Source organism: Thalassophryne amazonica, chromosome 5, assembly GCF_902500255.1.
Source record: "Thalassophryne amazonica chromosome 5, fThaAma1.1, whole genome shotgun sequence".
Classification (NCBI taxonomy): Eukaryota; Metazoa; Chordata; class Actinopteri; order Batrachoidiformes; family Batrachoididae; genus Thalassophryne; species Thalassophryne amazonica.
Genome location: NC_047107.1, coordinates 31969001 through 31996194, shown reverse-complemented (window position 1 = coordinate 31996194; position 27194 = coordinate 31969001). Strand labels below are relative to the sequence as shown.

Sequence of the window (27194 nt, the reverse complement as noted above, 5' to 3'; positions counted from 1 at the left end):
TGTCGCGTTTCAGACGACGTCTAATCTCCTCAAACATCCACATCTAAGCTCAGCTGCTGCTCACTGCACAGCCGACATGTTCCTGTTCTTTCCCTGAATGCTTCCTAGAATTCTTACATGAAATTAGTGCATTTTTTCGTGCCATTTTCACTCGTCTACTTAAAGGCAAAGATATTACTTTCTCTTTTAGCAGAGGTAGCAGCTCGGTTTCTTTTGCATTTCCCATATTATTTAAAATGAGTAGCAATTACGACATATTTACTACCTGGGTAATGCATTTTTTTTTAACCACAATTAATATAACAACAATAACTTGTATGTTTCACTTCCACAAGTCATGCTAACATTTCACTAAATCCAGCTGGTCTACTATAGATATTGCAAGCTAACTTTCACTTTATTTGTAATTCTTGTACATCATTTTAATTCCATAACTAGGTACTTGTATTAATTTCTTTTGCATTTTTCACAATTCCCTAAAATTAAAATTCCCTATACTCATATTTCTAATCCAATTACATTTGTTCTGAAAAAAATCTGATTGCGTGAGATTTCCAACCATAAAATATTGCTTCAATAGTGGCAAAATATTCGACCATTTAGGATTTGATGTATCCGCTAGAGGTGGGCGGATCGATCCTAATATCGATAATACCGATACCAACGCTGGTATTGATATTTAATGATCCTCGTGTAAAAAGATCGATACTCAAGCTTTTTTCTCTCCCGCATGCACTGACTGCTGCGCATGCAGATTCATCAGTTTACTCTGTAAGAGCAGCGCTGTGCTGTGTCCCACAACATGGAGCAGTGCACCCTCCCCCCTCTGGTCTTTTCTTGTTGCGCCTTCACGTGGCTCAGTGGTGCCAGCCAATTTTGTTGTGGTGTGTTAATTTTGTTGTATTGGGGTTTGTCAGCCCTCTGCCTCAGGAGATTTTGTTTTAAGTTGTGTTGAGTGATATTTTTTAAACAAAAATGTTGATTGTGATAAAGTATTTTGTTGTCACGTACAATGTTTGGTGAAATTCTATCCTAGGTCTTTTGGATCCTTTGGATCTATGAAGGGTTAGGGTTTAGGGTTAGGGTTAACTGCAGCAACTTTAAGATATTCTATTGGAGCTGGAATTACCGCTGCTGCTGGCACCAGACTTGCCCTCCAATGGATCCTCGTTAAAGGATTTAAAGTGTACTCATTCCCATTACAGGGCCTCGAAAGAGTCCTGTATTGTTATTTTTTGTCACTACCTCCCCGAGTCGGGAGTGGGTAATTTGCGCGCCTGCTGCCTTCCTTGGATGTGGTAGCCGTTTCTCAGGCTCCCTCTCCAGAATTGAACCCTGATTCCCCGTTACCCGTGGTCACCATGGTAGGCACAGAAAGTACCATCGAAAGTTGATAGGGCAGACATTCGAATGAGACGTCGCAGCCACGGGGGGCCAGCGATCGGCTCCAGGTTATCTAGAGTCCCCAAAGCGGCCGGGGCGCCCGCGACCTGGCCCGGGGCAACCCCGCATGGGTTTTGGGTCTGATAAATGCACGCATCCTGTGAGGGGTCAGCTCTCGTTGGCATGTATTAGCTCTAGAATTACCACAGTTATCCAAGTAACTGGGAGCGACCAAAGGAACCATAACTGATTTAATGAGCCATTCGCAGTTTCACTTTACCGGCCGTGTGTACTTAAACTTGCATGGCTTAATCTTTGAGACAAGCATATGCTACTGGCAGGATCAACCAGATAGATCTATGAAGCTTAAATATGAAAAAGTATCGGGATCTGTATCGATATTGGCGATACTGGGCCTGTATTTACTTGGTATCAGATCAATACCAAAATTCCCAGTATCGCCCACCTCTAGTATCCGCGTCCTGACCGCGTTGCTACACAGATGTCAATAATGGCGCTGTCAGCTGAGAGCGAGAGGTTGCCAACCGCCATTAAACACGAAGGAGAAGAGAGTGGGAGAAACTGGCGGAGCGACGACGACGACACTGCGGTAAGCTTTGCCGACCGAATTATTTACAGAAAAATAAACCATGCAAATGATGGTATTTGATTAGAATGAGAATAACCCCCTCGTGTCTGATGATTTGCAGACATTAATGCTGGATTACAGTCGCAAATATCCGTTTTACCCATGTAACGAACAAACTCCGGTAAAACTAAATTAAGGTGCGTTTACACATAAGCAAGACGCGTTACGAATGTCATTTTTCTGTCATTCGTGACAATTCCTGACATTCTTAACGTGACTTAACGCATCTGAATAGGTTTCTTAATAGTGCGTGTTGGTGCGTGATATTCTTGATATTCGTGGAGCATGTTTATGCCTGTCAAAAAATCTTCCACGAATGTCACACACCATCCTCATTTCGTCTCACGTCGTGGAGGTCGCAACTGAGCGTACTGATCCGTCTTGAGTATTGATCCTTAATAGAACCCGACAACGTTCATAGTGGTTCCTGTGATGGTTCCTTAAGCCCAAACCGTCACGCGTTATTACGAAGTGACACGGAACCTGTCAAGTTTTGACACGACTTGTAACGCAGCGTCACATTTCACTGCGAGCCACGACGAATCAGTTTTCTGTTACGTGCACACAATTAAACTCGGCTCCAAATGTCGGTCCACAGTTCCTGCTGAAGCGCCTCAGGACGCTCCTGCAGGTGTTCCACCTGCTGTTGTAACCGATGAGCGGGAGAACGAGTCTGAGCAACCAGAGGAGCGAGAGGAGACTCACGTGCAGCCCGACATCTCTGCATCTCTAAAATATGATTGCTCTCCCTAGTGAGAACTACTGCCTGCTCTACCATCAAATTCTCCTGGAGGTATTTTAAGCTTTAGCAAGAACAAGTTTAACAAGTTTAATCAGGTGTGAATCCACGCAGGCTACTCTCACACCAGTAAGTACAGGTCATGTTCACCATAAAACCATTGGAGAGCACAGAATTCCCATATTGCAACTTACTGCACAAACACAAATATGTCTATCAAAATTGCAGAGTCTTCATTTTACAAATGTTTATTATGATGAACCTCACGATGACAGTCACCATAAACTTGGCTCCATGTCATTTATCCCAACATTGATATGCTGGACTACAGGTGTGGGTTTGAAAACTGTAGACCCATTATGAAGGACCTCTCACCGGTGGGAGATAACCTTCATTTGAAGACTATAAACCTGATAAGCTAGTGTGAAATATGCTGTGCTATTAGAAAATAATTCAACTAACCTACAGTCACAGCATCACATTCTTCAACATTTATTTTGATGGGCAATTTAAGTCTAAATGACTATTCCTGAAACAACAAAATAGAGAGAAGAACCTCCCCAGAAAGGAGGATCTGAGGTTGTTCGTGTGACCCATTTGTATCCTAACAGGTGGCATCCAAAACTATAGCTGCACTCTTTTTGGTGCCATCAAGTGAGAGAAAGGACACTACTTTTAGGTGTCAACTAAACAAAACGGTCACTGCAGAAAGCAGAAATGCTACATAAGACTGCAAATTACTCTGGATAAATGTATCAACCAAACTATTTTATTTTTCAGCTGTGTGATTTGTAGTGTGTTATATTCAGGAGAATTTCATCCTGCTTTTATACATGTGCACCACAAGCATCAAGGTGACAAAGCAAAATGTGTACAGATAGATAGTCAAATTAGGAGTCTTTATATTTGCTCAGACAAAAGTATCCTGAATTCAAATATTAGCCCAAGTAACTTTAGGTTGACATTTTCCATTTCATAATGTGAAGATACACATTCCATGGAAGTGACAAACAGACAACATAGCAAACACTCATCCGAAACACAACTCCTACTGTGACCACATGATGCAATACAAAAAACACAGCTTAAAATACAAAGATTTTTTGTTCCTCCCTTTGAAAAACAAAAAAGCTCATAAAAAATTTAAACGTAACAGGCCATTTAAACGTTGTCAGGCCCAACCCATTATTCAACCATCTTTTCTACAATAACTCTGCTTGATCTCAAGTCTGAAACATTACAAGTAACACAAACATGAAATTAAAAAGAAAAGCAGTTTGAAATAATGACTGAAGATAACTAAAATAATTTGTTTAAATCTGAAACTTTCACAAAGGAAGACAACACTTCATTTCAGTGTGCACCTCATTTATACCCTATTACAAGCAAAGACTCTGGTCAAGAGATTCCAACAAAGAGTGGGAGACTCACAGTGACCATCAACTGCAATAACTAACATGCCAGGCTGAGGCAGTGACCAAGAATGCCAAAAGGAATACGGTGGATACCAGAGAGGGATTTGTTTCAGTCCAGAAGCTCTAACAGAGAGGAAGTACCCCTTTTTGTCTGTTTAGTCCAGTGGTGCCAAAGTGGGTCTCTGACTGAGTCCACCACCATACTGGTTCCTCAGGAGCGGCTGCGGTCTTCTTGGGTGCCCACGAGCATTTTGCTGTAGAGCTTCTGCTGCTCTTCTTTAAAAGAATCTTTTACCTTTGCTCGCTTTAATCCTCCATCCCTACAAGAGAGTTTAGAGATTAGGACAATTACTCCAAAAATATGAACATTGTGGAAAAAGTTCAATATTTTTCGTCAGGTATTTCAGAAAGTGAAAATTTTATATATTCTAGACTCATCACATATAAAGTGAAATATATGTTTCAACCATTTTTTAATTTTAATTTTGATTATTATAGCCTCCAGCTCCAAAAATTAAAAGTGCATTATCTCAAAATGTTACGTTTCATAAGATCGATCAAATAAATTAAGTCAAAAGATTTAAAATGTTGCTCGTGAATCTTCCTACCACACTTTTCCCTTCCAGTCTACGGTCAGCCCTTTCAGGAATGACCTCTGGCTTACCCTCCTTGTGCAGAGTGTCAGTGTCTTCTGGACAGCTGTCAAGTCTGCAGTCTTCCCCATGATTGTGTGCACTAAACCAAACTGAGAGATTCATGGTATTTATACTGCAGAAATAGTGAATTACACCAACTAGTATTTTTAGACATGTTTTTTTATAGATTTTTTTGGAGCTGCATGTTGTAGTTATCAAAATTAAAGCTAAAAACAGCCTTGAAACATTTTAGTTTATATATAACAAGCCTAGAATATATAACATTTTCACTGTCTGAAATACAACAAAAAAAAACTTTCAAGATATTATAATATACATAATATAATTCTGAGGCACCTGTATGTCATGAAAAATTATGTAGCTCAACCATGCTCGATAGCTGAACAGAAAGTCATCACAGGAACAAAACGCAAAATTAATACAGAAAAAAAAACTGTGCTGAAAACTGTCAAAAGTAAGTGCACAGAATGTAGAAAAAAAAAAACTAAGTTACAGGGCTGTTACTTATTTTCCATAATCAAATAACCTAATGATTAATAGCTTCTGTTGTTGCAGTGTGGGAGTTATGGAAGTGAGCTGCGTCCACATGCGAGTCCGTGGTCTTCACCATATGATTACTCTAAACGGCACCAAATGCATATCTGGTACACAGTGACAGCTGACATCATAATCCTCTCGTGCAAATTCATAGAGCATAAACAATGACCTGCTTTTAATGGCTTAAATTTTGGTTTAAAAAAAAAAAGCCTTCATCAATAAAATTACCAGAATATATTTGGCATAGAAAATCAATCTCAACCTCATGACATGGGATCAGACGGCTCTGAATTTGAATTATTTTTTCTGAGTGAAATCAGGGACAGTGTGTAGTACAGATGTAACGATACATTATTTGTATTGAACCGTTTCAGTACAGGACGTTCGGTTTGGTACAGGGCTGTGCACGGGTGAGTTCGCGTGTTTACCGTAATTTCTGGACTATACAGCGCACCTGAATATTAGCCACACCCACCAATTTTAAAAAGAAAAAGAAATTGTACATAAATAAGCCGCACTTGTCTATAAGCCGTGGGTCTCCACGTTGTAACATGAGCTATTTACACAGAAGGATGTTCGACAGAAAGAATTTTTTAAACTTATAATTAAATACGCGTACGTACCGTAAATACTTTTTTCCCCTGAAGTGTTATACGTAAATATTGACACGCACGTTATCCAGCGTGCGCGCACAGTGTCTTCTGCTCCACACGGAGAAGTGAGTAATTTATAACTTTTTCTTGAGATTTCATCGCGTGTGCAGCCAGGATCAGATGGAGCCTGTGGTAAATTAATGTTATTGAGGCGCTGTGACTTTTTCGAGTTGTTGCGCCAAAACAGAGAACCGGTGGGGAAGGGGAGGAGGCTCCACTCTGCTAACTGCTCTGGCGGCGCAAAAGTGCCTCAGAGCCACTTTTCTTCACTAGAACGCACAGGTAAGACCTGATATTTACACTGTGTGTGTGTGTGTGTGTGTGTGTGTGTGTGTGTGTGTGTGTGTGTGTGTGTGTGTGTGTGTGTGTGTGTGTGTGTGTGTGTGTGTGTGTGTGAATTCACACCGCATAATGAGCGCAGCTTTCAGGAAATCAGTTGACAGCATCAACTGACATATTTGTTGTTTATTTGAGAACATTTTATTTAACTTATTACCAGACAGCACTTTGCAGTTATTTTATTTTCCTGTTTGTATAATGTTACAATGAATTGTTGCTTTAAAAAACAAGCAAATTTAGTTTTTGCATTTTGTTCCCATACTGTACTGAAAGTGAACCGAACCGTGACCTCAAAACCGAGGTACGTATCAAATCGTGATTTTTGTGTATCGTTACACCCCTAGTGTGTAGAAACAGAATATCTCTGAGTGATTACTCAGTACCACATCTTCAAAGGTGTAAGATTTGTGGAACATGCAGTTGTCAGAAGTTTCTCTGTGTTCATCATGGCATGAATACCACAACAACAGCAACTGTCCTTTCAATAACCTGTTGTTTTTTTCTGGGGCAGCTTGTACAACACATCTTTAAAGGGTCCCTGCCACCCCATGTTTTTACATATTCTTGAAGATTAAAAAAAAGCTTTTTCCACATGTTGTCTTTGTTTTTTTTTAAGCATAAAATTACACTGAACAATGATTTAGACATTTCGTTATCCATATGAGAATTTGTGTTTCCCGCCTCCGAGTTGACCTACTGTATCGCTGCAACGGATGTGATGTCATGCGAGTAAAGGTGTCGAAGCGAGGCTCTGTTTACCTATACGGCAGACACGGACAGCGAAGGCATAGTGAGTGATTATAGTGAAGATTTAAGTGACATACTGATTGTTTTTGAAGAAGATGAAGTTTCTGATGAACGAAGCGACGGTGAAGATAATGAGGGGCTCCAGCTGTATATGTTCAAGCCGTACACGACAGAAGACGAAGATGAAGCGCGGGTCAGGGGATGACGACAACAACGAAGGCGATGTCGAGGAGGATATAAGCCACTTACGAAACACAGAATGGTTTGTTCACTCATCACCTTTTCTTATAAATGAAAATTTATTCCTGGGTAATAGACACCTGCATTTTGATCAATATGGACCTGGACTGTGGTGTGTTTGTATGTGTATGAAACAATTATTTCAGCAGCACAGCATGCTTAAATTCAGGAGTTTGTTCTAAAATTACTGAAAATAAAGTTTCTGTACATTCTGTATATATTTATCATTTATAAGTCAGTTTCTTCTGATTGCTAATTCTTCACATTTTATTCAAAGCAAATGAATGCTAATCTTTATCTGAAAAGCTGTAGACATACATGGGATGGGGGAAAAAAGATTTCTAAGTAAAAGAAAATTTTACTTCTATATCTTTTGTCAACTTTTATCAGGCATAATATTGTAGAATAAACTCTACATGCTGGATCCTTGATCTCTGGACATAAATAGAAATAAACAAAATCTGTAGTTACTGTTAAAAGCACTTCCTCTCAGACATTACTGGCATTAATGTCTTTCCATACATCTGAGCTGAGCTCTTGCAGCTGGCTGTGCTGCACGTCAGGATGTAATTCATAAAAAATGCAGGACGTCTCATTTTGGGAGGAAAAAAATGTTTTAGTGGATTGTAGTTTATTGTCTGTAGTACAGTGTTTGAAAAGAGGTGTCATTTTATTTAAAGCGGCAATTCGTTTTGAAGTTACTCATTCCGACCGGACTCCATCTCGGCGGAGAGCCGCACAGTGTTTGGAGATGTGGCAACAGAACAAGGACGATTCTTGTTTCTTGACAACAACAAGACAAGAGTCCCAGTTAGTAACTTTAATCCACACAAAAGTGACTCACAATTAACATATTTTAATGGCTTTTAGAGGGGTTAAGAAGCGGGCTTTCCGCTTCTGAAGAGCAGCGAATCAAAGAACCAACGAGCCAGTGGATTGAAGCATTGCTTCATTGGTTCATGCTTCAAACTGGAGTCGCGCTGCAGAAACGGTTGATTACAGAGCCGCTGCAGGTTCTGCAATCAACGTAGAGGAATGATCATTTTCCTGACAAACACCTTTAAAAACAACGGCCACTCTGAAGGACCGATAAGGGAATCGTTAAGCAAAAAGACGATTGATATCAATGGACAGAATCATTTCTTAACGATACCCGCAAAGAACCAGTTCTTGATACCCAACCCTAGTTATAACCCTTGACAGCAGTATGGTACAAAATAGTCTTGTGCATGTAGACCACATGTTCATGACTCATGTGCAGCAACAGGGCACATTTCTCTAAGTGGCAGAATCTGCCAAGGTGTTCTCTTACCACAGGAGGTCAACCAGTCCACCTTGCCTGGCTATTGCTGCCTTTACACGATTGGCGAAGTGTACAGCATCTTCACCTTCCTGTCAAAGAAAATGAACAGGCAATGAAACAAAGACAAAACAAATAACTTACAAGGGTAAAAACTGTGAAAAGCTGCAAAAAAGAAACTCAAGTACATAGTTATTAAGCATTCCAAAAAACTTGTTAAATTTCAGGGCACATGTGGAGAAATAGGTGCCAGGTCTCGTCTCTCAAGGGATGACAACACACGCATGTGGGATGTTTGTGGGATGCTTCGCTCATGTTGGCAATGTGTAAGGTTTAAAGTGTTAAAGTAGACACCTAAAGGAAAATCAACATGCAACTGTTAACATGAACTCTCAAACACAAATTTAAAAGAAGGGGAAAAAAAGTGATAAAATTGATTCTGCCCAATATGATACATTTAATAATTTTATTTGATGAAAGGTTTAATAGATTCATTTTCATTTTCAACTCTGCTCCTTAAATGTTCAAACTAAATGGCAAACTTCATAAATCATTTCAATGAAAACTGAGGCTTCTTCCTGTTACAAGCAGAATAACGAGCCACTCATCTGCAATTGACTCGTAATGACTTAGTGGAGTGTGTCATAGATAAACAGAACAAGACTAAGGTAAGACATTAACTTTATAGCACCCCTGATGATTTCCATGATTTTCCTTTATAAATCATTGGTTGTTTGGATCAGCAGTTTCAGTTAAATATATCATATAGCAGACAAACACAGTGATCACACCACAACTTTTCAATAATATTCAGGTCTGGGGACTGAGATGGCCATTCCAGAACATTGTACTTATTCCTCTGCATGAATCCCTTAGTAGATTTTATGTAGTGTTTAGTTGTCTTGTTGAAAGAGGTAACTCACTTTGAAATAAGTTGTTGTTGAAAGATCCAGCCCCGGTGCAACTTCAACTTTGGCACTGATTCTTGAACACTGCTCTCAAGAATCTGCTGATATTGACTGGAATCCATGTGACCCTCAACTTTAACAAGATTCCCAGTACTGCACTGGCCACACAGCCCCACAGCATGATGGAACCACTTCCAAATTTTACTGTATGTAACAAGTGTTTTTCTTGGAATGCTGTATTCTTTTTCAGCCATGCATACTGCCCCTTGTTATGTCCAAATAACTCAATTTTAGTTTCATCAGTCCACAGGACCTTATTCCAAAATGAAGCTGGCTTGTCCAAATGAGCTTTAGCGTACCTGAAGCAACTTAGTTTGTGGCGTGTACGCAGAAAAGGCTTCCTCTGCATTACTCTCCCATACAGCATCTCTGTGTGCCAAGTGTGCTGTATCGTTGAACGATGTACAGAGACACTATCTGCAGCAAGATCATGTAGGTCTTTGGAGCAAGTCTGTGGGTTGACTATGACTGCTCTCACCATCCTTCGCTTCAGCTTATCTGAGATTTTTCTTGGTCTGGCACTTCCGGCCTTAACTAGTACTGTGCCTGTGGTCTTCCATTTCCTCACAGTGGAAACTGACAGCTGAAATCTCTGAGATAGCTTTTCGTATTCTTCCCCTAAATCATGATGTTGAACAATTTTTGTATTCAGGTCATTTGAGAGCTGTTTAGAGAATCCCATGCTGCCACTCATTAGAAGAGATGCCAAGAGGAGAAACATTTGTAAATGGCCACCTTAAATATCCTTTCTCATGACTGGATTCACCTGTGTAAGGACGTCAAGGGTCAATGAGCTTACCAAACCAATTTTGTGTTCCAATAATTAGTGCTAAATATATTCAAATCAATAAAATGACAAGGGTGCCCAAATTTATGCACCTGCCTAATTTTGTTTAAATAATTATTGCACACTTTCTGTAAATAGTAGAAACTTCATTTCACTTCTCAAAATATCTGTGTGTTTATCTGCTATATGATATATTTAACTGAAATTTCTGATCCAGACAACCAATGATTTATAAAGGAAAAATAATGAAAATTATCAGGGGTGGCCAAACTGTTGAATACAAGTGTATTTGCTGTGGTAAACAAGCACATGTCCCTCCATCGAGATCCTCTCGATGCCACCACACATTTTATATTTTTGCCAACTTAGTGATGATTGTTGACAGCTTCAATATCCATGTATGCAAGACTTCTGAACTCCTCAGCAAATCATTTATGAACATTATGGAAATGCTGGGATTTCATCAGTGCATTCAGGGATCGACCCACGTAAGCAGAAACACTATGGATTCTCTGGTCCTCGTTCATGGTATTAATGTCTCAGATCTTGATATTGTTTCTCTTAGGTCAGCTGTCTCAGATCACTTTCTTATTAAGTTTACAGTTGCACTACCCTCGCCATTGGGACAAGATACTTGTTTATTATGTCAGTGCTACATCGTCTCCTCAACAATAAATGAACTTGGAGCCAGACTGCCTGACAGCTTAGCATCACTTTCTGGACATGATTATTCAGTAGATAGCATCATGGACAGCTTAAACGCAGCGGTCATGAGCCTACTGGACACAACTGCTCCATCTATTATAAAATCAACCCACCCCCACCCCAAATGCAAACACCTTGGTTCAATGATCATCTTTCAATGATCACCACCTCAAGCATAATTCTAGAAGTCTTGAGCACAAATGGTGCTCCATCTCCTTACTGTAGCGGTTTTTCCCTTCCCTGATCTTCCACCTCAGCTTCGTCTGTACAGCCCTCGGCTCTTCCTTGTTTTCTGATCTGAAGGCCCACTTTTCTCCCTGAGAAGAGCCTTAATATCAGGAATGATCCACGGTTTGTTGTTGGAAAAACACCAAACATACTTGGTGGGTACAGTGTTCTACACACAGAGGTTTATGTAGTCTGTTATGCAATTTGCAAGACCATCAATGTCCTCCTCGTGATTATCAAAAAGCCCCTCCCATACAGCACTGTCAAAACAGTCTCTCAGAGTCTCATCAGACCATCTCCTTACTGTGCGGGTGACAGCTAGCTGTCTGTGCACAAGAGGTTTGTACACAGACAGGAGATGAACCAGGTTGTGTTCAGATCTTCCCAGGGGTGGGTGTACAGGAGTACAGGAGCCTAGTGAAGGACTCTGCTGTCTAGTGCCACAGAAAAACTATCTACAGCTCAACACCTCAAAGAAAGGAGCTGGTCATTGACTTTGGGAAGTCCATACAAGACCGCGACCAGTTCTGATCGAGGGAGTTGAGGTGGAGGCTGTGGATTCCTACAAGCAACTCGAGCTGTGGCTGGACAGCAAACTGGACTGGACAACCCACACCAACCACCTGTACAGGAAGGGACAGAGCAGGCTGTACTTTCTGAGGATGCTGCAGTCCTTTAACATCTGCAGGAAACTCCTGTGGATGTTCTACCGCTCCGTAGTAGCCAGCGTTCTCTTTTACACTGTGGTGTGCTGGGGGGGCAGCTGCACATCCAAGGACACATCCTGGATGGACAAACTGATTAGGTGGGCCCGCAGTAACGGGCAGGTACCCCAATACCTGGGGACTATTAGGACACAGAGCTTTCTCTTATTGTGCGCCAGTTCTGTGGAACAATCTGCCTGCTGAGACAGAAGTCTGATTCGCTAGAGTCATTCAAGTCCAGATTAAAGACTTATCTGTTTTCCCGTTGGTATGACTAACACACTAATGTTGTATAGAACCATTTTTTCCTCGTGGTTAAGGCACTTGGTTTCAGTGCGGAATGTTCCAGATTTGAATCCCACCCCTACCACATTTCTCCATATAATGTGGAGTTGCGTCAGGAAGGGCATCCGGCGTAAAATTTGTGCCAATTCAACATGCAGACCCACCTTGGATTTGCTGTGGCGACCCTGAGTACAAAACAAGGGAGCATTCGAAGGGACTTATACTCTCTTAATAACCAAACCTGCTCCATTTGCTCTAGTTTTGTTTGAAATGCTGTAGTTACTGCTGGGGAATCAAACTGTGATCGGGACCGGACAATTACTTACCCATGATTCTTGCCACAAAGGGACACTGACAGGGACTTTCTTCTGACAACCCAAAAGTGCACTCTGCATGCTGAACTTTATTTTTAGCTTTACTGTGTTTTGCATGTTTGTAAATGTTCTGTTGTACTTTATCTGATCTCTGTTACAATGGCCTAAGCACGTGTATGTGTGTGTGTGTGTGTGTATGTATATGTATATATTACCCAAGGGAGTTTGAAGAAGTGGCCTACAATGAGGTTTGCAGTTTTTCACCAGGTTTGCACACACTGCCGCAGGGATTTTGGCCCATTCCTCCACACAGATCTTCTCTAGATCAGCCAGGTTACTGGGCTGTCGCTGAGAAACAGGGAGTTTGAGCTCCCTCCAAAGATTTTCTATTGGGTTTAGGTCTGGAGACTGGCTATGCCACTCCAGAACCTTGATATGCTTCTTACGGAACCACTCCTTGGTTATCCTGGCTGTGTGCTTCGGGTCATTGTCATGTTGGAAGACCCATGCGTGACCCATCTTCAATCCTCTGAGGGAAGGATGTTGTTCCCCAAAATCTCGCAATACATGGCCCCGGTCATCCTCTCCTTAATACAGTGCAGTTGTCTTGTCCCATGTACAGAAAAACACCCCCAAAGCATGATGCTTCCACCGCCATGCTTCACAGTAGGGACGGTGTTTTTGGGATGGTACTCAGCATTCTTCTTCCTCCAAACACGGCGAGTGGAATTAAGACTAAAAAGTTATATTTTGGTCTCATCTGACCACATAACTTTCTCCCATGACGCCTCTGGATCATCCAAATGGTCATGGGCAAACTTAAGACAGGCCTGGACATGTGCTGATTTAAGCAAGGGAACCTTCCATGCCATGCATGATTTTAACCCATGACGTCTTAGTGTATTACCCACAGTAACCTTGGAAACAGTGGTGCCAGCTCTCTTCAGGTCATTGACCAGCTCCTCCCATGCAGTTCTGGGCTGATTCCTCTCACCTTTCTTAGGATCATTGGTACGCCACGAGCTGGGATCTTGCATGGAGCCCCAGTCTGAGGGAGACTGACAGTCGTGTTTAGCTTCTTCCATTTTCTAATAATTGCTCCAACAGTTGATCTTTTTTCACCAAGCTGCTTGGAAATTGCCCCGTAGCCCTTTCCAGCCTTGTGGAGGTCTACAATTTTGTCTCTGGTGTCTTTGGACAGCTCTTTGGTCTTAGCCATGTTAGCAATTGAAGTCTTACTGATTGTGTGGGGTGGACAGGTGTCTTTATGCAGCTAACAACCTCAAATAGGTTGTTAGCTGCATACAGGAAATGTTTGACCTCTGTAATTGCAAACAAAGGCTACTGTACCAAATATTAACATTGATTTTCACAGGTGTTCAAATACTTATTTGCAGCAGTAACATACAAATTATAAAAAAAAAAATAAAAATCATACATTGTGATTTCCGGATTTTTTTTTTTTAAGATTATGTCTCTCACAGTGGACATGCACCTAAATGAAAATTTCAGACCCCTCCATGATTTCTAAGTGGGACAACTTGCAAAATCGCAGGGTGTTCAAATACTTATTTTCCTCACTGTATATAAAAACAGGATAGAAGTAGAAAAATCTCAGTTCTATTTGAAATCACAGAAGCTCACCTCTCTACTCATGGGAGGAAGGTACCACACACTGCAGACAATGGCCCAACTACTCATCATCCGTAACAGGTAGGTGACCATTCCAAACTTGCTGCTGTTCCAAAAGGCATCTCCAAATCGGGGATCATACTATAAGTTTCAAATACACCAACATCATTTAACTATAAAGAGACTTCCAGAGGAAAAATATGCAATGAAATGTGTTAAAATATGGAATCATATCTTCAAGACAGAAGATGTTTCTTCACCTTAATGGCCACAGGGTAGACTGTTCCACCAACCTCAAAACTCCCCTTCTTAAACATCATCACTGATGTGTTGTTAATGCAGGTACCTGGTAATTAATAATAAGAAATATAATACATGTAGGGAGGGCTGCCACAACTAGTCGACTAGTCACGACTACGTCGACTATTGAAACCATCGACAACTAATTTAGTAGTCGACGAGTCGTTTATTTTATTTAAGTCTTTGTTTTTCTCTCCATTCATAGTTTTAGGCAGCGAGCCGTTCGGCCGTCATTTGGACATTCAAATTTGTATAAGACGGCCGATTAAAACAGTGGGCGTCTTGTTCAAAGCCGTTTAAAATGCGCAGTTTACCAAAGGAGCTGTCGGGGTGTGTGGGTGGGTGTGTGTGTGTGCGTGCACGATTGTAGACTGCAAGGGAGAGGATGGAGGAGGAAGATTCCTGAACGGAGGCACAAGACGTTACATTCTGCTGAGAACCATCAGTGCACGTGAGACAGCGAGCGCAGAGCAGAAAGAGAGGATTTTAACCCGAGTGAACATGTTAAAAAAAAAAAAAAACTAACCAAACCATGGAGCTGCCTTTACTTCTCTCTGCACTTTCAGTGATGTTCAGATGCACAGATCACATAAAGCAGGTGAGAACTCTGAACTTTAACGACTGTTATTTTCCAAAGGTATTTTTATTTGTTCAATCTTAAGCTTAATGTAGTGTTTAAGCACAAAACATGACTGATAAGGAGAAAAAAAAAGACTTTTAAAAATGATTTCATCACACTAAAATGGAGTCAGAATAAAAATACAAGCTGCTAATTTTTGTCATTTTTCAAAGTTATTATAAGCTGCTATAAGCTTATTATATGTTTTAATTATTTCAAAGTGAGTTACCTCTTATTTTATTCTGATTCATTAATACAAAAAATATGGGGAGTGAAATCAGCCTGCATTGTTCTGTTCAGTTTATATCAAAGTTTGCCTGCACATCTGTGTATTTTTTCCTTCTTTATAAGAGTTTGGTGTTGCATTTGCTCCACAAAGTTTTTAAACGCAATAAAATGTTCACACTTTTCATTAAAGCAGTTCTGTAATTTAAGAAATGCAACAGAAACAACCACAAATCAGAAAAAGTTGAGACTATATGTAAAATGAAGATAAAATAAAAATGTTGCACTATTCCGAGTTTCTCCACTCACAGAAGCCAAAAGTTCTTTCAGAGTTGTGTCTTGGTGGCTTCCCTCACTTGTCTCCTTCCAGAATGGACATTTAGTTTTTGAGAACTGCCTACCTGACACAGATTTCCTATAAAGTACCACACTGTTTGTATTTCTGAATGATTGATATAAATGAAGTCTAAGAAATAGTCATTAATTTGGAAATGTTCATGTTTTCATCCCCTGACGTTTCTCGGAAAATGCTGCAGGCCTTAAATTTAGGAAATTACGTATGATCCGACTAGTCGACTATCAAAATAGTCATTTGTGACAGCCCTACATGTAGGAAAACTTTACAAACATAGATTAATCTAATGAATTATATCATATTTTACAGTCTCCAAAGAACAGACTTACCTTCTGGGAAAATGAGAATGGGAAGTTTCTTCTTATCTTGCACATGGTCACTCAATCTGCATTAAAACAAATAATAAATATATCCCAGTGTTAAAAACAATAAAACCGTCAATTGTGAGATAATTTCAGGTCTGAATTATTTTTTTCAATTCTGAGAGATTGACAGACAAACTTAATATAATTACTTTAAAATCAACCAACACAATCCTTGCAGCCTAAATGTGTGTTTCATACTTTAAATTGCTCAGACAAAAACAAAGCAGCGCTTTCATTTCTACCTTTTGGCCACTAGATGTCGATCTTTGACTTCTGACCGCTCAAACCAAATGTGTGGGCAAGCCTTAACCATGGATCTCTGAATAATACCCATCAAGCCACCATGAATTTGGCCAACCTGACACACAAACAAAAACACAATCACATGCAAATAGCCTTACATCTATTTTGATCACATCTATCACATGCAAATAGCCTTACATCTATTTGTAGTTGAAATGTCATTTCAACAGTCAAGCAGCTGTCACAGAAAATGTCAACAGTGCAAATATTTTGCGAGTGTCCTGATAGGCAGCAGTAACTTTACCATTGCATAGCAGCCATCACTGGCCAGGATGATGACATCGATGGGTGAAGTGTGATTGGCAACACAAATTCCTCCGTTCTTGGGTTTATTCTCACTGGGAAACGTGGGACAAGCAAATCAATTGTTAATACAGATCCTTTCACAAGCATTTTTGATCCGGAACTGAAAGTACTGCGGGTTAGGGCTAACCGTTCTAACACTCTCAAAATACACTTTTGATGTATAAGTGAATTCAAAAAAAAAAAAAAAGCAACACAAGCCAACACCGCTATTCTTCATAGATGTTTACTTAAGGTTTTGTGCGATGTTTTCCCCCTCTACAAAGGAACAAGCCCATGTGTGTTAGTACCAGAGCATACGCTGTCCACATTCCAAAGATCAAGTTACTGATTTGAAATAGAAAAGTGGCACACTTCCAGTGTCAGATGAATATTTTTAGGATGACTAGAAGGAATACATGTTGCAACAAGATAACCCCTAATGACAGATACACTAACTAGTGAAGCCATTCAGAGAACATGTATTATCTAGTGTCTATTCCACATGCCCATACTTTATATGTGTGCTGTTGTTGAATACACAACCCCAAGACAGGAAAAAAGGAAGACATGGAAAATTGGAGCCTATTCCAGCACTCATAGGGCAAGAGGTGGGGCACACTCCAGACAGGATGCCAGTCTATCACAAGGCCACATACAAGGACAAACACATTCAAATCTATGACCAATTTTTTAAACTTTTTTTTGTGCCTTTTTAATCTTTTAATTGTGCTTTTTAATCTTTTTATTCATTTTATCATTTTTTTTTATCATTTTGTGTGAAGGACCTTGAGGCGACAGTGTTGTGAACTGGCGCTATATAAAATGAATAAACTGAATTAAATTGAAGTTTCCAATTCACCTAACTTGCATGTCTTTGGAAGAGGGAGGGAGTCAGAGTAAAATATAAGTTGATAAATAAAACACACTTTAACATGATGGCAGCCAATTGTTCCTACCACATACAGGAAAAAGAAGAAGGAAGGGCGAGGGGGTGGGGAAATAGATACAAAATGCACTGAGCAGTGAACATTTGTTTTTTTTTCTTTTTTCAAGCCAATAAAGACATTCCCATTAGCATTAATACAGTGATAATTTTCATTTTGCAAAATGTGGATAATGTACTTTATTTTGTCATTTTTAGTATTTGTTTACCATTACTGTCAGGTTTGTAGTCATGGAGAAGTGCAAAAATTCCAGGAACATGACCGTTCACAGCTGGGGGGAAAAAAAAACAAAACAAAAAAAAACTCTCACTCTAAGGTGCGTTCCCTGCAGTGGAAACTATGCCGGTGTCGCAAACCAAATAGTCCACCCCCTAAAAACTGGCCCACCTTGCTTCCACTGCCCATGCATCATTTCAGGCCTCAGCAGCTCGTCTGAGACAGTGTCTGTTCACCAAAAACAATCAAATGGATTAATGGGATTATTAACCATTAGAAGACAAGGTAAAAACCTCTTAAATTATTCTAAAGTCAGTTTTAAGCAGAAATGAGGTGATAATCTAAACTGCGGCGAATGACGCATGCGCAGTGAAGGCAGGGCGGACCGATTTCTAGGGGGGCCGTTCGGTCTGCGACACCAGGAGCCGGTGAATCTGACAGAAAAAACTGCACAACCTTATCCGATTTCAAAGAAGTGTGACCACAAAGAGAAAGCGACAGTGGGTAATGACAATAGACGGCTGTGGTCAAGACCTCAATGGGAGCACTGTGACGTCAACAGGGGATCTGACACGGTGTGTTGGTGATGTGTATGCTCACTGACTGTGGAGGACAAATCAAAGAGTCAAGCAACACAAACGTGGTGATAACTATCAAATGCTGAATGACCATGAGGAATTCGCAGAACTTTGAAGTATGGAAGGGGACAACTTTGTTTACATACAAAGCCACATGAAACCAGGTGTGGGTCTGGGGGCGCATCCCCCGTTAAAATATTTTGAAAACAAGGTACCAAATAGGGGTGTCGGAAAAAAATCGATTCACGTCCGAATCGCGATTCTTATTTATTACGATTCTGAATCGATCCAAAATGTCCAAGAATCGATTTTTAAAAAGCATTTTTTTTTTTTTTTACATTTTCTTGCTTAGTCGCTGCATGTACTGTTTGTCAGGCAACAACTTCCGTACTACAATGTCGCCGCGAGGGGGAGTCCGGCGTGCTTCAAACACTTGTGCGCTGCAGAGTTCAGTGGCTGTAACTTAGCATGGCGGACGAAGAGCTAATTCAGCCAGTACCGTCTTTGCTGAAGGCAAATGTTTGGGCGCATTTTGGATTTTATTATTTGCTGCGTAAGAAGGAGCTTGACATGACTTATGCAGTGTGCAAAATCTGCAAAATGAAAGTCAAGTACTTCGGAAACACTTCAAATCCACAAGCCCACATGCTACGCTATCACCCGGAGCTAAAAGAGGGGAGCAGCGTTATCTGCCGACTACTGACCAGCGCTTCGCTAAACTGCCAGCCAACTCCGAACGAGCAAAGCAGATAAGTAAATTTACATCTAGAATCACTTGATTAACCTTGTAAAGCTGCATTTTCTTAAACATAAACATTTTTTAAGTATAACTATTTCTCAGAGCTCTCTGAATCGAAAATCGATTCTGAATCGAATCGTCACCCCAAGAATCGGAATCGAATTGAATCGTGAGTTGTTGAACGATTCACATCCGTAGTACCAAATGGTGCATTTTGAGCACAATTTTAAGGACGAATAGAACAAAAACTCAGTATTTGCTCAGAAAAATGTTTGTATTTTATATATTGCACAAGAATGCACAGTATGCACAGAATGCACAGTAAACAATATTCAATTAAACGTATTTGAATTGATATTCAATAGTAGAATACATTTGTCATTCACAGCTGTGTAGATTCAAAGCAATGAGGTTGTGGATGACATGAGGAAAAATACATTTTTAAACTGCATGTCATTGCTGCTTTATCATGTATCAGTGAAAATGAAACAACTTACACTGAACTAAGATATTACGGAGGCAATATGACACCTGAGCCACTTGGGGACCCAAATCAAACTTTACTCTTTTATTGTCATTTTAACTATCACAGCCATTTCCCGCTTGCTCATAGTAAAATCCGGTTGCAGGCAAACGGCTTTTTAAGCACTGGCAACATATGGGAAAACAAATGATCCATCTTTCAGCAAAAACCCAGAATCAAGGGGAAAACCATCACTTCATTAACATAAGAAATTCAGGAAATAATGTTTTTTGCAAGAATGTTTTTTCAAATAACTAAGTGTTGATAGCCTTCTTTGTAGTGAGAAACATTGCTGGAAGTTGTTGTGTTGACTGCATGGACCTTCAGGTAACTTTGTGTTTCACCGTATTAGTGTGGTCACAGAGGCACAGTTTTCCACGTGACGCTACTTCGGGTGGTCCTGACACTGGTTGCATTCAGCTTCCTCACCATTTCATCCTACCTACGAAACATGGCACCGCATCAAAACGTATGAGCCCAAACACACTTTGAACACGCTGTATGTGGCGCTCTAATGCTTCCACAAAAAAAAAAAGAAGATGACGTGTAGCATGTGCAGAACTGGTGTCTGTCGCACTGTGATATTTGTCCCGCTGGTCTAAAGAGCAAGCAAAAAGCAAAACAGAGGAAATATAAAGTCTTTTAATCTCACCTGTTGCCAGCTTTGAGTCAGATTCATCACCTCAGCCTGCCAACAAACTCTTACCCACAAAAGAGTCCCTTGTTTTAGAATACAATGTCTGGAAATACCTTAATTCGTTATCATGGAAAAAAGTCCAACTGTGTGAGAGATGTGTAGCTATGATATCATCATTTCAGAAACCTGACCAATGAGACGTGCTGTAAGAAATCCCACCTGATAAAGAGTTCCACCATTCGCAGTGGAGCAATCTGCGGACCACATGATGGCTTGCAAAGATCGTCAAAAATCTGAATATTTGGGGAAAATCTCAAAAAAGCAGAAATCCAAATTTTCACAGAAAAAAAATACATCTGTGATCGGTGAAGCAGCACATCGTACTTAACAGTCTAATAAGACCCGCGACCCCACCTTTTATTTATTTATTTATTTTAAATTCTCATCAGATCTCCATTGATCTCATATATAGCATTTTGGCAGCCCAACTGACAGAAATCCATCATAGCAATGGAGAACTTTAATCCCTGCCTGTTAATACTTTGCGTGTGCTTTATGAAAACTGTGCGTTACACCACTCTCCTATCAAGTAAACCCTTTTACCCAGGACCTGAATTTGCCTCATGAATGCCCTCGCTTTCATAAATTCACACAAATAAAAACGGCAAAGCTAAAACTTCTAAAAGAAAGGGTTTGTGTTTAAGCCAGTTCCACAAGCAAGTCCACAGACATGCCAGTGAGTTTTAAAGGGCAAACTTCAATTTCGACTAGTCTTGAGCAAATACACAAAGCATAAACTTGCTCTTATAGTCTCTGACTGTGAAGTCCTCTGGGTAAGAGTTGCCCTGTCAGATTGTCAGATTCCTGTCAAATTGCTACCAAATGTGTCCATTCAAGTAAGTGTTTAATCTCAACTAAGAGAAAAGAAAAAAATAAATAAAAATAACATTGTACCTGAAGGCAAGACAAGTTTGGTGCAACATAACAGTTGTACATTAGGGAAACAACTTTTTAATTTTTTTCCTCAAAAACAAATTTCCTGTATCATCTTTAGATGAGGTTTTGTGCAAGTAACTAAAGTGAACTCACTTCTTGAGCTATCCTTAAAAAAGGTCACCCAGGAACCCATGCTTGTACACTTATGCAAAACTTGTTTGAATATGGGCAATGTTGGCTTTCAATAAATTCATTAAATTCTTCAAGCATTAGCATTTGTAAGTCTTCAGTGGTGATTAGTTGTACTACTGAGTCATCATGCTTTTTCCCTTTTTGTTTATTATTCAAACAGGGTTCTAGTTTTTGGAAATCCACCAAATGCAACAGAGTATAAAAATTTCAGTTAGTCATGGGTGAACTTTTTTTGATCAAATACAACAACAAAACAAACAAACAAAAAACCACAAAGCACAAAACATTTATTTTCACTGTTTTCTAGCAAATGCTCATCAGACTATGATACAGGGCTATAGGGTTGCAAAAAAGCTGTATTCCTATTGTACATGCAGCTCCCAAGCATAATTTTCAATGTTGTACCCTGGTTGAATTGCCTTTAGCTTTTCTATGTAGAAATGTTTTGTCTTTATGATTTACTTGGCTGGACCCATGAGGCTCAATGCAGTGAGTAGTCTGAGGTGCCCTTCCTCTTCCCACTGAAATTACACACAGTGCAAGCTTAGCATTTTGTATCACCAGTTATACATCTTCAATTTATTTTCATTGATATAGCGCCAAATCACAACAAAGCTGTCTCAAGGCGCTACATGATGAAGTGGTATAGAAGAGGATTTTCTTAAAAAGAAGACCTGAAAGTTTAGCTAGAAATTGCCAGAAGGTACATCTGAGAAGCAAGCCTATATTTGATCTGTTTTGGTGAAAGAAAATCCTTCTCCGCTCTATTCCACTATGAAGTTAAGAGTGGTAGTGCAAAATGCAGAATTTGCACTGTGCACAAGTTCTCCAATGACAACCACATAAGCCTATAACTTCCTCTGGGTTGTCTTGGTGTCTTTCCTCACTCTTCTTCTTGCACCGTCACTCAGTTTTTGAGAACTGTAGATTTACCATAGAGTGCCATACTTATTTCTTCATAACTGATGTAAATAAAGTCCAAGACATATTCTGTGGCAGCTTTACCATCAGACAGTCTTGTCCACAGCTACCACAAAAAACTCCAAGTTGTCACTGATTGTTAATGGGGGCAAAACACAGTACTAAGAACAGGGGTATGTAAACTTTTGATCAGGGCTATTTGGGTTGTTTCTGTTGTTATTGTGATTTAAAAAGTGTAAACAGTTGTTTGACAATAAATGGCTTCACCCAACCACTAATCATGAGCGAAAAAAGTGTTTGTATTATTCATATTCTCTGAAAAATGGTCAAAAAAAAATTTTTCAACCCAAACATTTAGGTCGGCCAACAGTAGCTGAAACAAAACAAATCATGCAATCGCACAAGCACATCCATGTGAAACTTATGTGCTGTCGATAAGGCACCATTTTGGTTGCAGGCTGGAGCCCTGCCAGACATGTCCCACTGCATCAACATTACTATGTAAAGCAGTATATAACACAACTGCAAATTATGTTAAAAGAAGTCAGCATAGCTCAAAATAAGAGGTTCACTAGTCCTCATCTGTTTCTATCCTAATCAAAGATTTCAAAACTGAATGTGCAGTAGTTTTATGGACCCACCAATCCCATTATGCCCAGTTTTCCCTAATCTCAGATAACATATGCTTTACTGACATCTACTGTTTAGCAAAAAGCAGCATCGGACAGCAGGACACTAATTCTTCCCGTCTGATGTGTGTCGCTTAAGGAAAAGTAAAACCAGTGGGATGCAGTTGTATTGCAGGGTATGTATTTATTACTTGTTATCTTGTTTATCCACTATGGTTTACACTTATTGTATAGATTTTTAACGCTGGCTGCACCTGTTACAGGGGAACCAGAAGAACGGCTGACTGAAAAATCTCGTCAAAATAAGGCAAATAATAATGAGCTCCTACAGTGGCCTGGATGTGATTATATGCAGGAGAGAATTTTTTCACAACCATTTGGACATGAGACAACAGAATCTTATTTACCTGTCATGGTAGGTAATAATGGCAGTGAGAGCTCTGACACATATTCTGTAGCACATCAAATGGACCTTCTCACTCAGCAGGTTTTTCATCCTGAAAAGGAGTACAGAACAGTAACATTTATACACGTTGCTGCTTCACATTTTACATGCAACAGTCTTGGATGATATTTAGTAAAATGTTGGTAATCAGTCTTACTTTCCATTTGGCAGAAGCCCAATAAGAGAAGTGAGGAATACAAGGAGACCGACACCAGTGAAGGCAAGAGTTACCCTGAGGCAGAAACAGGAAGGTTAGACAGAATCTAATGCCAGAGATATGCAATGTGATCACCAAAAACATGGAGATAAAGTTATTACACTTTTTAATTCAATAAACTAAAAGTAATCAGTCATCCTTTGTGATTTTGAATGCAAGAACATTAGCTATAGAAACTTTCATGTTTTTACCAATAAATGTATCCACCAAGATGACGTGTCAAAAAGGACCGCAACTAATTATTATGCTCATAACTGATGCATTAATCAATTATTTTTTTGATTAGTTGAGTTGTTAGGTTAATAAAATGTCCAAAAAAGTGGAAAATGTTGATCAATATTATCCATAGCCCAAGATGAGACGTTCAAATGCCTTGTTGTGCCAACATCCCAAAGATATTTAGTTTACTGTCAGATAGGAGTAAAGCTGCTAATAAACTTAACAAGAAAATAATTACATTTAAAAAGATGAAATCAAAAATTTGGCAAGTGAAATATTTTTCATTTTTTGCTTAGAATGATTTGATTATAAAAATAGTTGTTAACTGATTAATTGTTGCAGCTCTAATGGCAAGCTATTCAATTTATCCAAAATAGTGAGGTTCTTGAAACTGATGTGAAGCACAACAGTCTCTTCTGTCACTGTAGAACTTGGTGGATAGCAAATTAGGCAACAGTTAGCTGGCCAACAAGCCGGCTTAATCACGATAATACAAATAATTCAGTACTGGAAAAAGTGCTGATGAAATTCAGCCATGATTTAGACAAAGTAAATCTTTCATGCTAGTGATGTGCCAGACCAATCCTGATCTGTACAAGCACCGAACAAAGGAATACTCTATGTAGTGTGGTAGCCAGAATGTTGCCTGGATTTGTAGCCTGTTTCATCTCCACACTGCACTTTAGCCAGTTAAGCTCAGTTCAGTAGCTCCAGGTATGCAGTAGAGTGCCTCGCATGACAGAAATGTGTGAATGGGTGAATGTGAGGCACCAAAGTAAAGTGATTTGAATGCCTGCATCAGATGGAAACGCGCAGCGCATCCAGAAAGTTTTCACAGCGCTTCACTTTTCCACATTTTGTTATGTAAGCCTTATTCATAATGGATGAAATTAATATATATATATATATATATATATATGTTTTTTACAGCTTAACTGGAGTCAACCTGGGGTAAATTAAGTTGACTGGGCATGATTTGGAAAGGCACACACCTGTCTACATATAAGGTCACAGAGTTGAAAGTGCATGTCAGAGCACAAACCAAGCATGAAGTCAAAGGAATTGTCTGTAGACCACAGACAAGGGAATGTCTTGAGGCACAAATCTGAGGAAGGGTACAGAAACACTTCTGCTGCTTCAAAGGTCCTCATGAGAACACAGTGGCCTCCGTCATCCGTAAATGGAAGAAGTTCGGATCCACCAGGACGCTTCCTAGAGCTGACAGCATGTCTAAACTGAGCGATCAGGGGAGAAGAGCCTTAAGCCTGTGTCCCACCGAATAATAAGCCATGAATAATGACCCACGCATGGGTGTGTCACCGATTATTCGAAGAATGACCCACGTTTTCAACTATCACGTATCCGCTACTAAGGTGCCTCTCTGTACCCCGCATGTGCCACACAGCAGCCTCTAGTGAGCCATGGCCGACCTGTCATTAGAGCCTCGAATGGCTCGCATCAGCCATGATAACGCAATGTTGGCGCACATTTAGGCATGGGTTTGGTCCAAATCTCCAGCCCTCCCACACCTGGTCCCTTTAAAGTGTGAGGTTTCAATTCACAGATTCACAGCAGCATTTAAAGATGTCACATTTTTTAAAATGCAGTCCAAAAATAGACGCTCCAGTACAGTCCCGCGGTTGTGCGCTGTGCGCCAGGCTGCTGTCCACCTGTAATGCACCAGACCAGCTAGAACCGAACCAAGTGTTCCTGAACAGCCGCCTCTGTGCTCCTCGTTGGCTCCATTTCTTCTGCGGCTTTAAACACACACACATACACCGTGATCCCACTTTTTACTTTGTGTTCATCTGTTTATTTCTGCAAAATTGCTCATTTGCGCACACGCGCTGCTGTTCTCCGATTCATGGACAGCCGCCTCTGTGCTCCTTCTCACTGGCTTCCTTTCCATCTGTGGCTTGTTGGCTTTATTTTTTCCCTGGCTTTAAACAGTCATTTTCACACCGTGATCCCACTTTTAACTTTGTGTTCATCTGTTTATTTCTGCAAAATCGCTGTTTTGCGTGTGGTACCGTTCTGCATACACAATGAAATGGCCATTTTAGTGGATCACTTTAATATATATATATATATATATATATATATTTATATATATATCAGCGGACGAAACTGTTTAAAAAAACAAAACAAACACACTGCTTTGCTTTAAATTGGCAGTAAGCTATTTTAGATGATCAGCGTGGACCGCCTTTTTCCTAAAAGGCTTTATTTCCCTGTTTGTTGCGTTGGAAAGATGTAGCTTTTGTGCTAATTTGATTAGCGCTTGCTCTACTTCATCTTCTGTTTGTTTTTCTGGGGACATTACAGCGCCACACACAGGCCTGGCATATGTACTACAACGTTAAACGAAGCTTCGAGGCACAGACCCAGCTCCCAGCCCAACTTTGAGAATAGATTAACGGTGATATTTTTTATATCGCCCGATAAGAGTCTCACATTATCGCAGCACGTTAACGCTGATAACGGCCCACCACCAATATATATATATATATATATATATATATATATATATATATATATATATATATATATATATACATACATACATACATACACACACACACATATACATTTCTTCTGCAGCTTACAAATCATCGTGATACAACTTTTAACTTTGTGTTAGGTCTACAAAATCAGTCTTTTGCGCGCTCTCCTTCTGTGTTGCTGCACAGCTCTGCTTCACAGGACTTATTTTTTTTTGCAGCTTTAAACACACATCCACTTTAAGCAGTCATCCAAATTTTAACTTTGTGTTCGTCCATTACTGACTGAAAAATCACTCTTTTGTGAGCTGGCGTTCTGCCTAAATGCTCGTTTGGATTTCGATGGTCTAGTGGTTAAGGTGTTGAGCTTGAGACCAGAAGAGCCTCGGTTCAAATTGCAGCCTAACTGGAAAATCACTAAGGGCCCTTGGGCAAGGTCTTTAATCCCCTATTGCTCCCGGTGTGTAGTGAGCACCTTGTGTAGCAGCACCCTGACATCGGGGTAAATGTGAGGCATTATTTGTAAAGCGCTTTGAGCGTCTGATGCTGATGGAAAAGTGATATATAAATGCAGTCCATTTTATTTACAGCGTCCAGTGCACAGAGCAGGTGGAACTGTGTGCGCAAGAGGGCAGCCGCACCAAAAATAGTCTCTCAGGTCCTGTGTAGCTGCCAGGTGCACGGATAATGGGTTTTTATTAGCCTCGTAAACACCACACACATGCATCTAAAACCTCATACACAAACTGCCCCATGCTGTTGTT

At 40.1% G+C, this 27194-nt stretch overlaps 1 protein-coding gene across 1 annotated transcript in view; it reads right to left on the bottom strand.

Moving 5' to 3' along the window:
* Positions 1 to 3497: 3497 nt before the first annotated feature.
* gpat4 (glycerol-3-phosphate acyltransferase 4) overlaps positions 3498 to 27194 on the bottom strand; it is a 49240-nt gene continuing 25543 nt past the window's right edge. Inside the window, exons 5-14 of the mRNA XM_034169908.1 lie at positions 23651 to 23725; positions 23456 to 23545; positions 16693 to 16786; positions 16388 to 16503; positions 16110 to 16165; positions 14542 to 14627; positions 14294 to 14422; positions 8671 to 8750; positions 3854 to 4506; positions 3498 to 3800 (exon numbers count right to left, since the gene is read on the bottom strand). Of these exons, the coding sequence (XP_034025799.1) occupies positions 4398 to 4506; positions 8671 to 8750; positions 14294 to 14422; positions 14542 to 14627; positions 16110 to 16165; positions 16388 to 16503; positions 16693 to 16786; positions 23456 to 23545; positions 23651 to 23725 (835 nt within the window). The 3' untranslated portion in view covers positions 3498 to 3800; positions 3854 to 4397. The remainder of the gene's footprint in view (positions 3801 to 3853; positions 4507 to 8670; positions 8751 to 14293; positions 14423 to 14541; positions 14628 to 16109; positions 16166 to 16387; positions 16504 to 16692; positions 16787 to 23455; positions 23546 to 23650; positions 23726 to 27194) is intronic.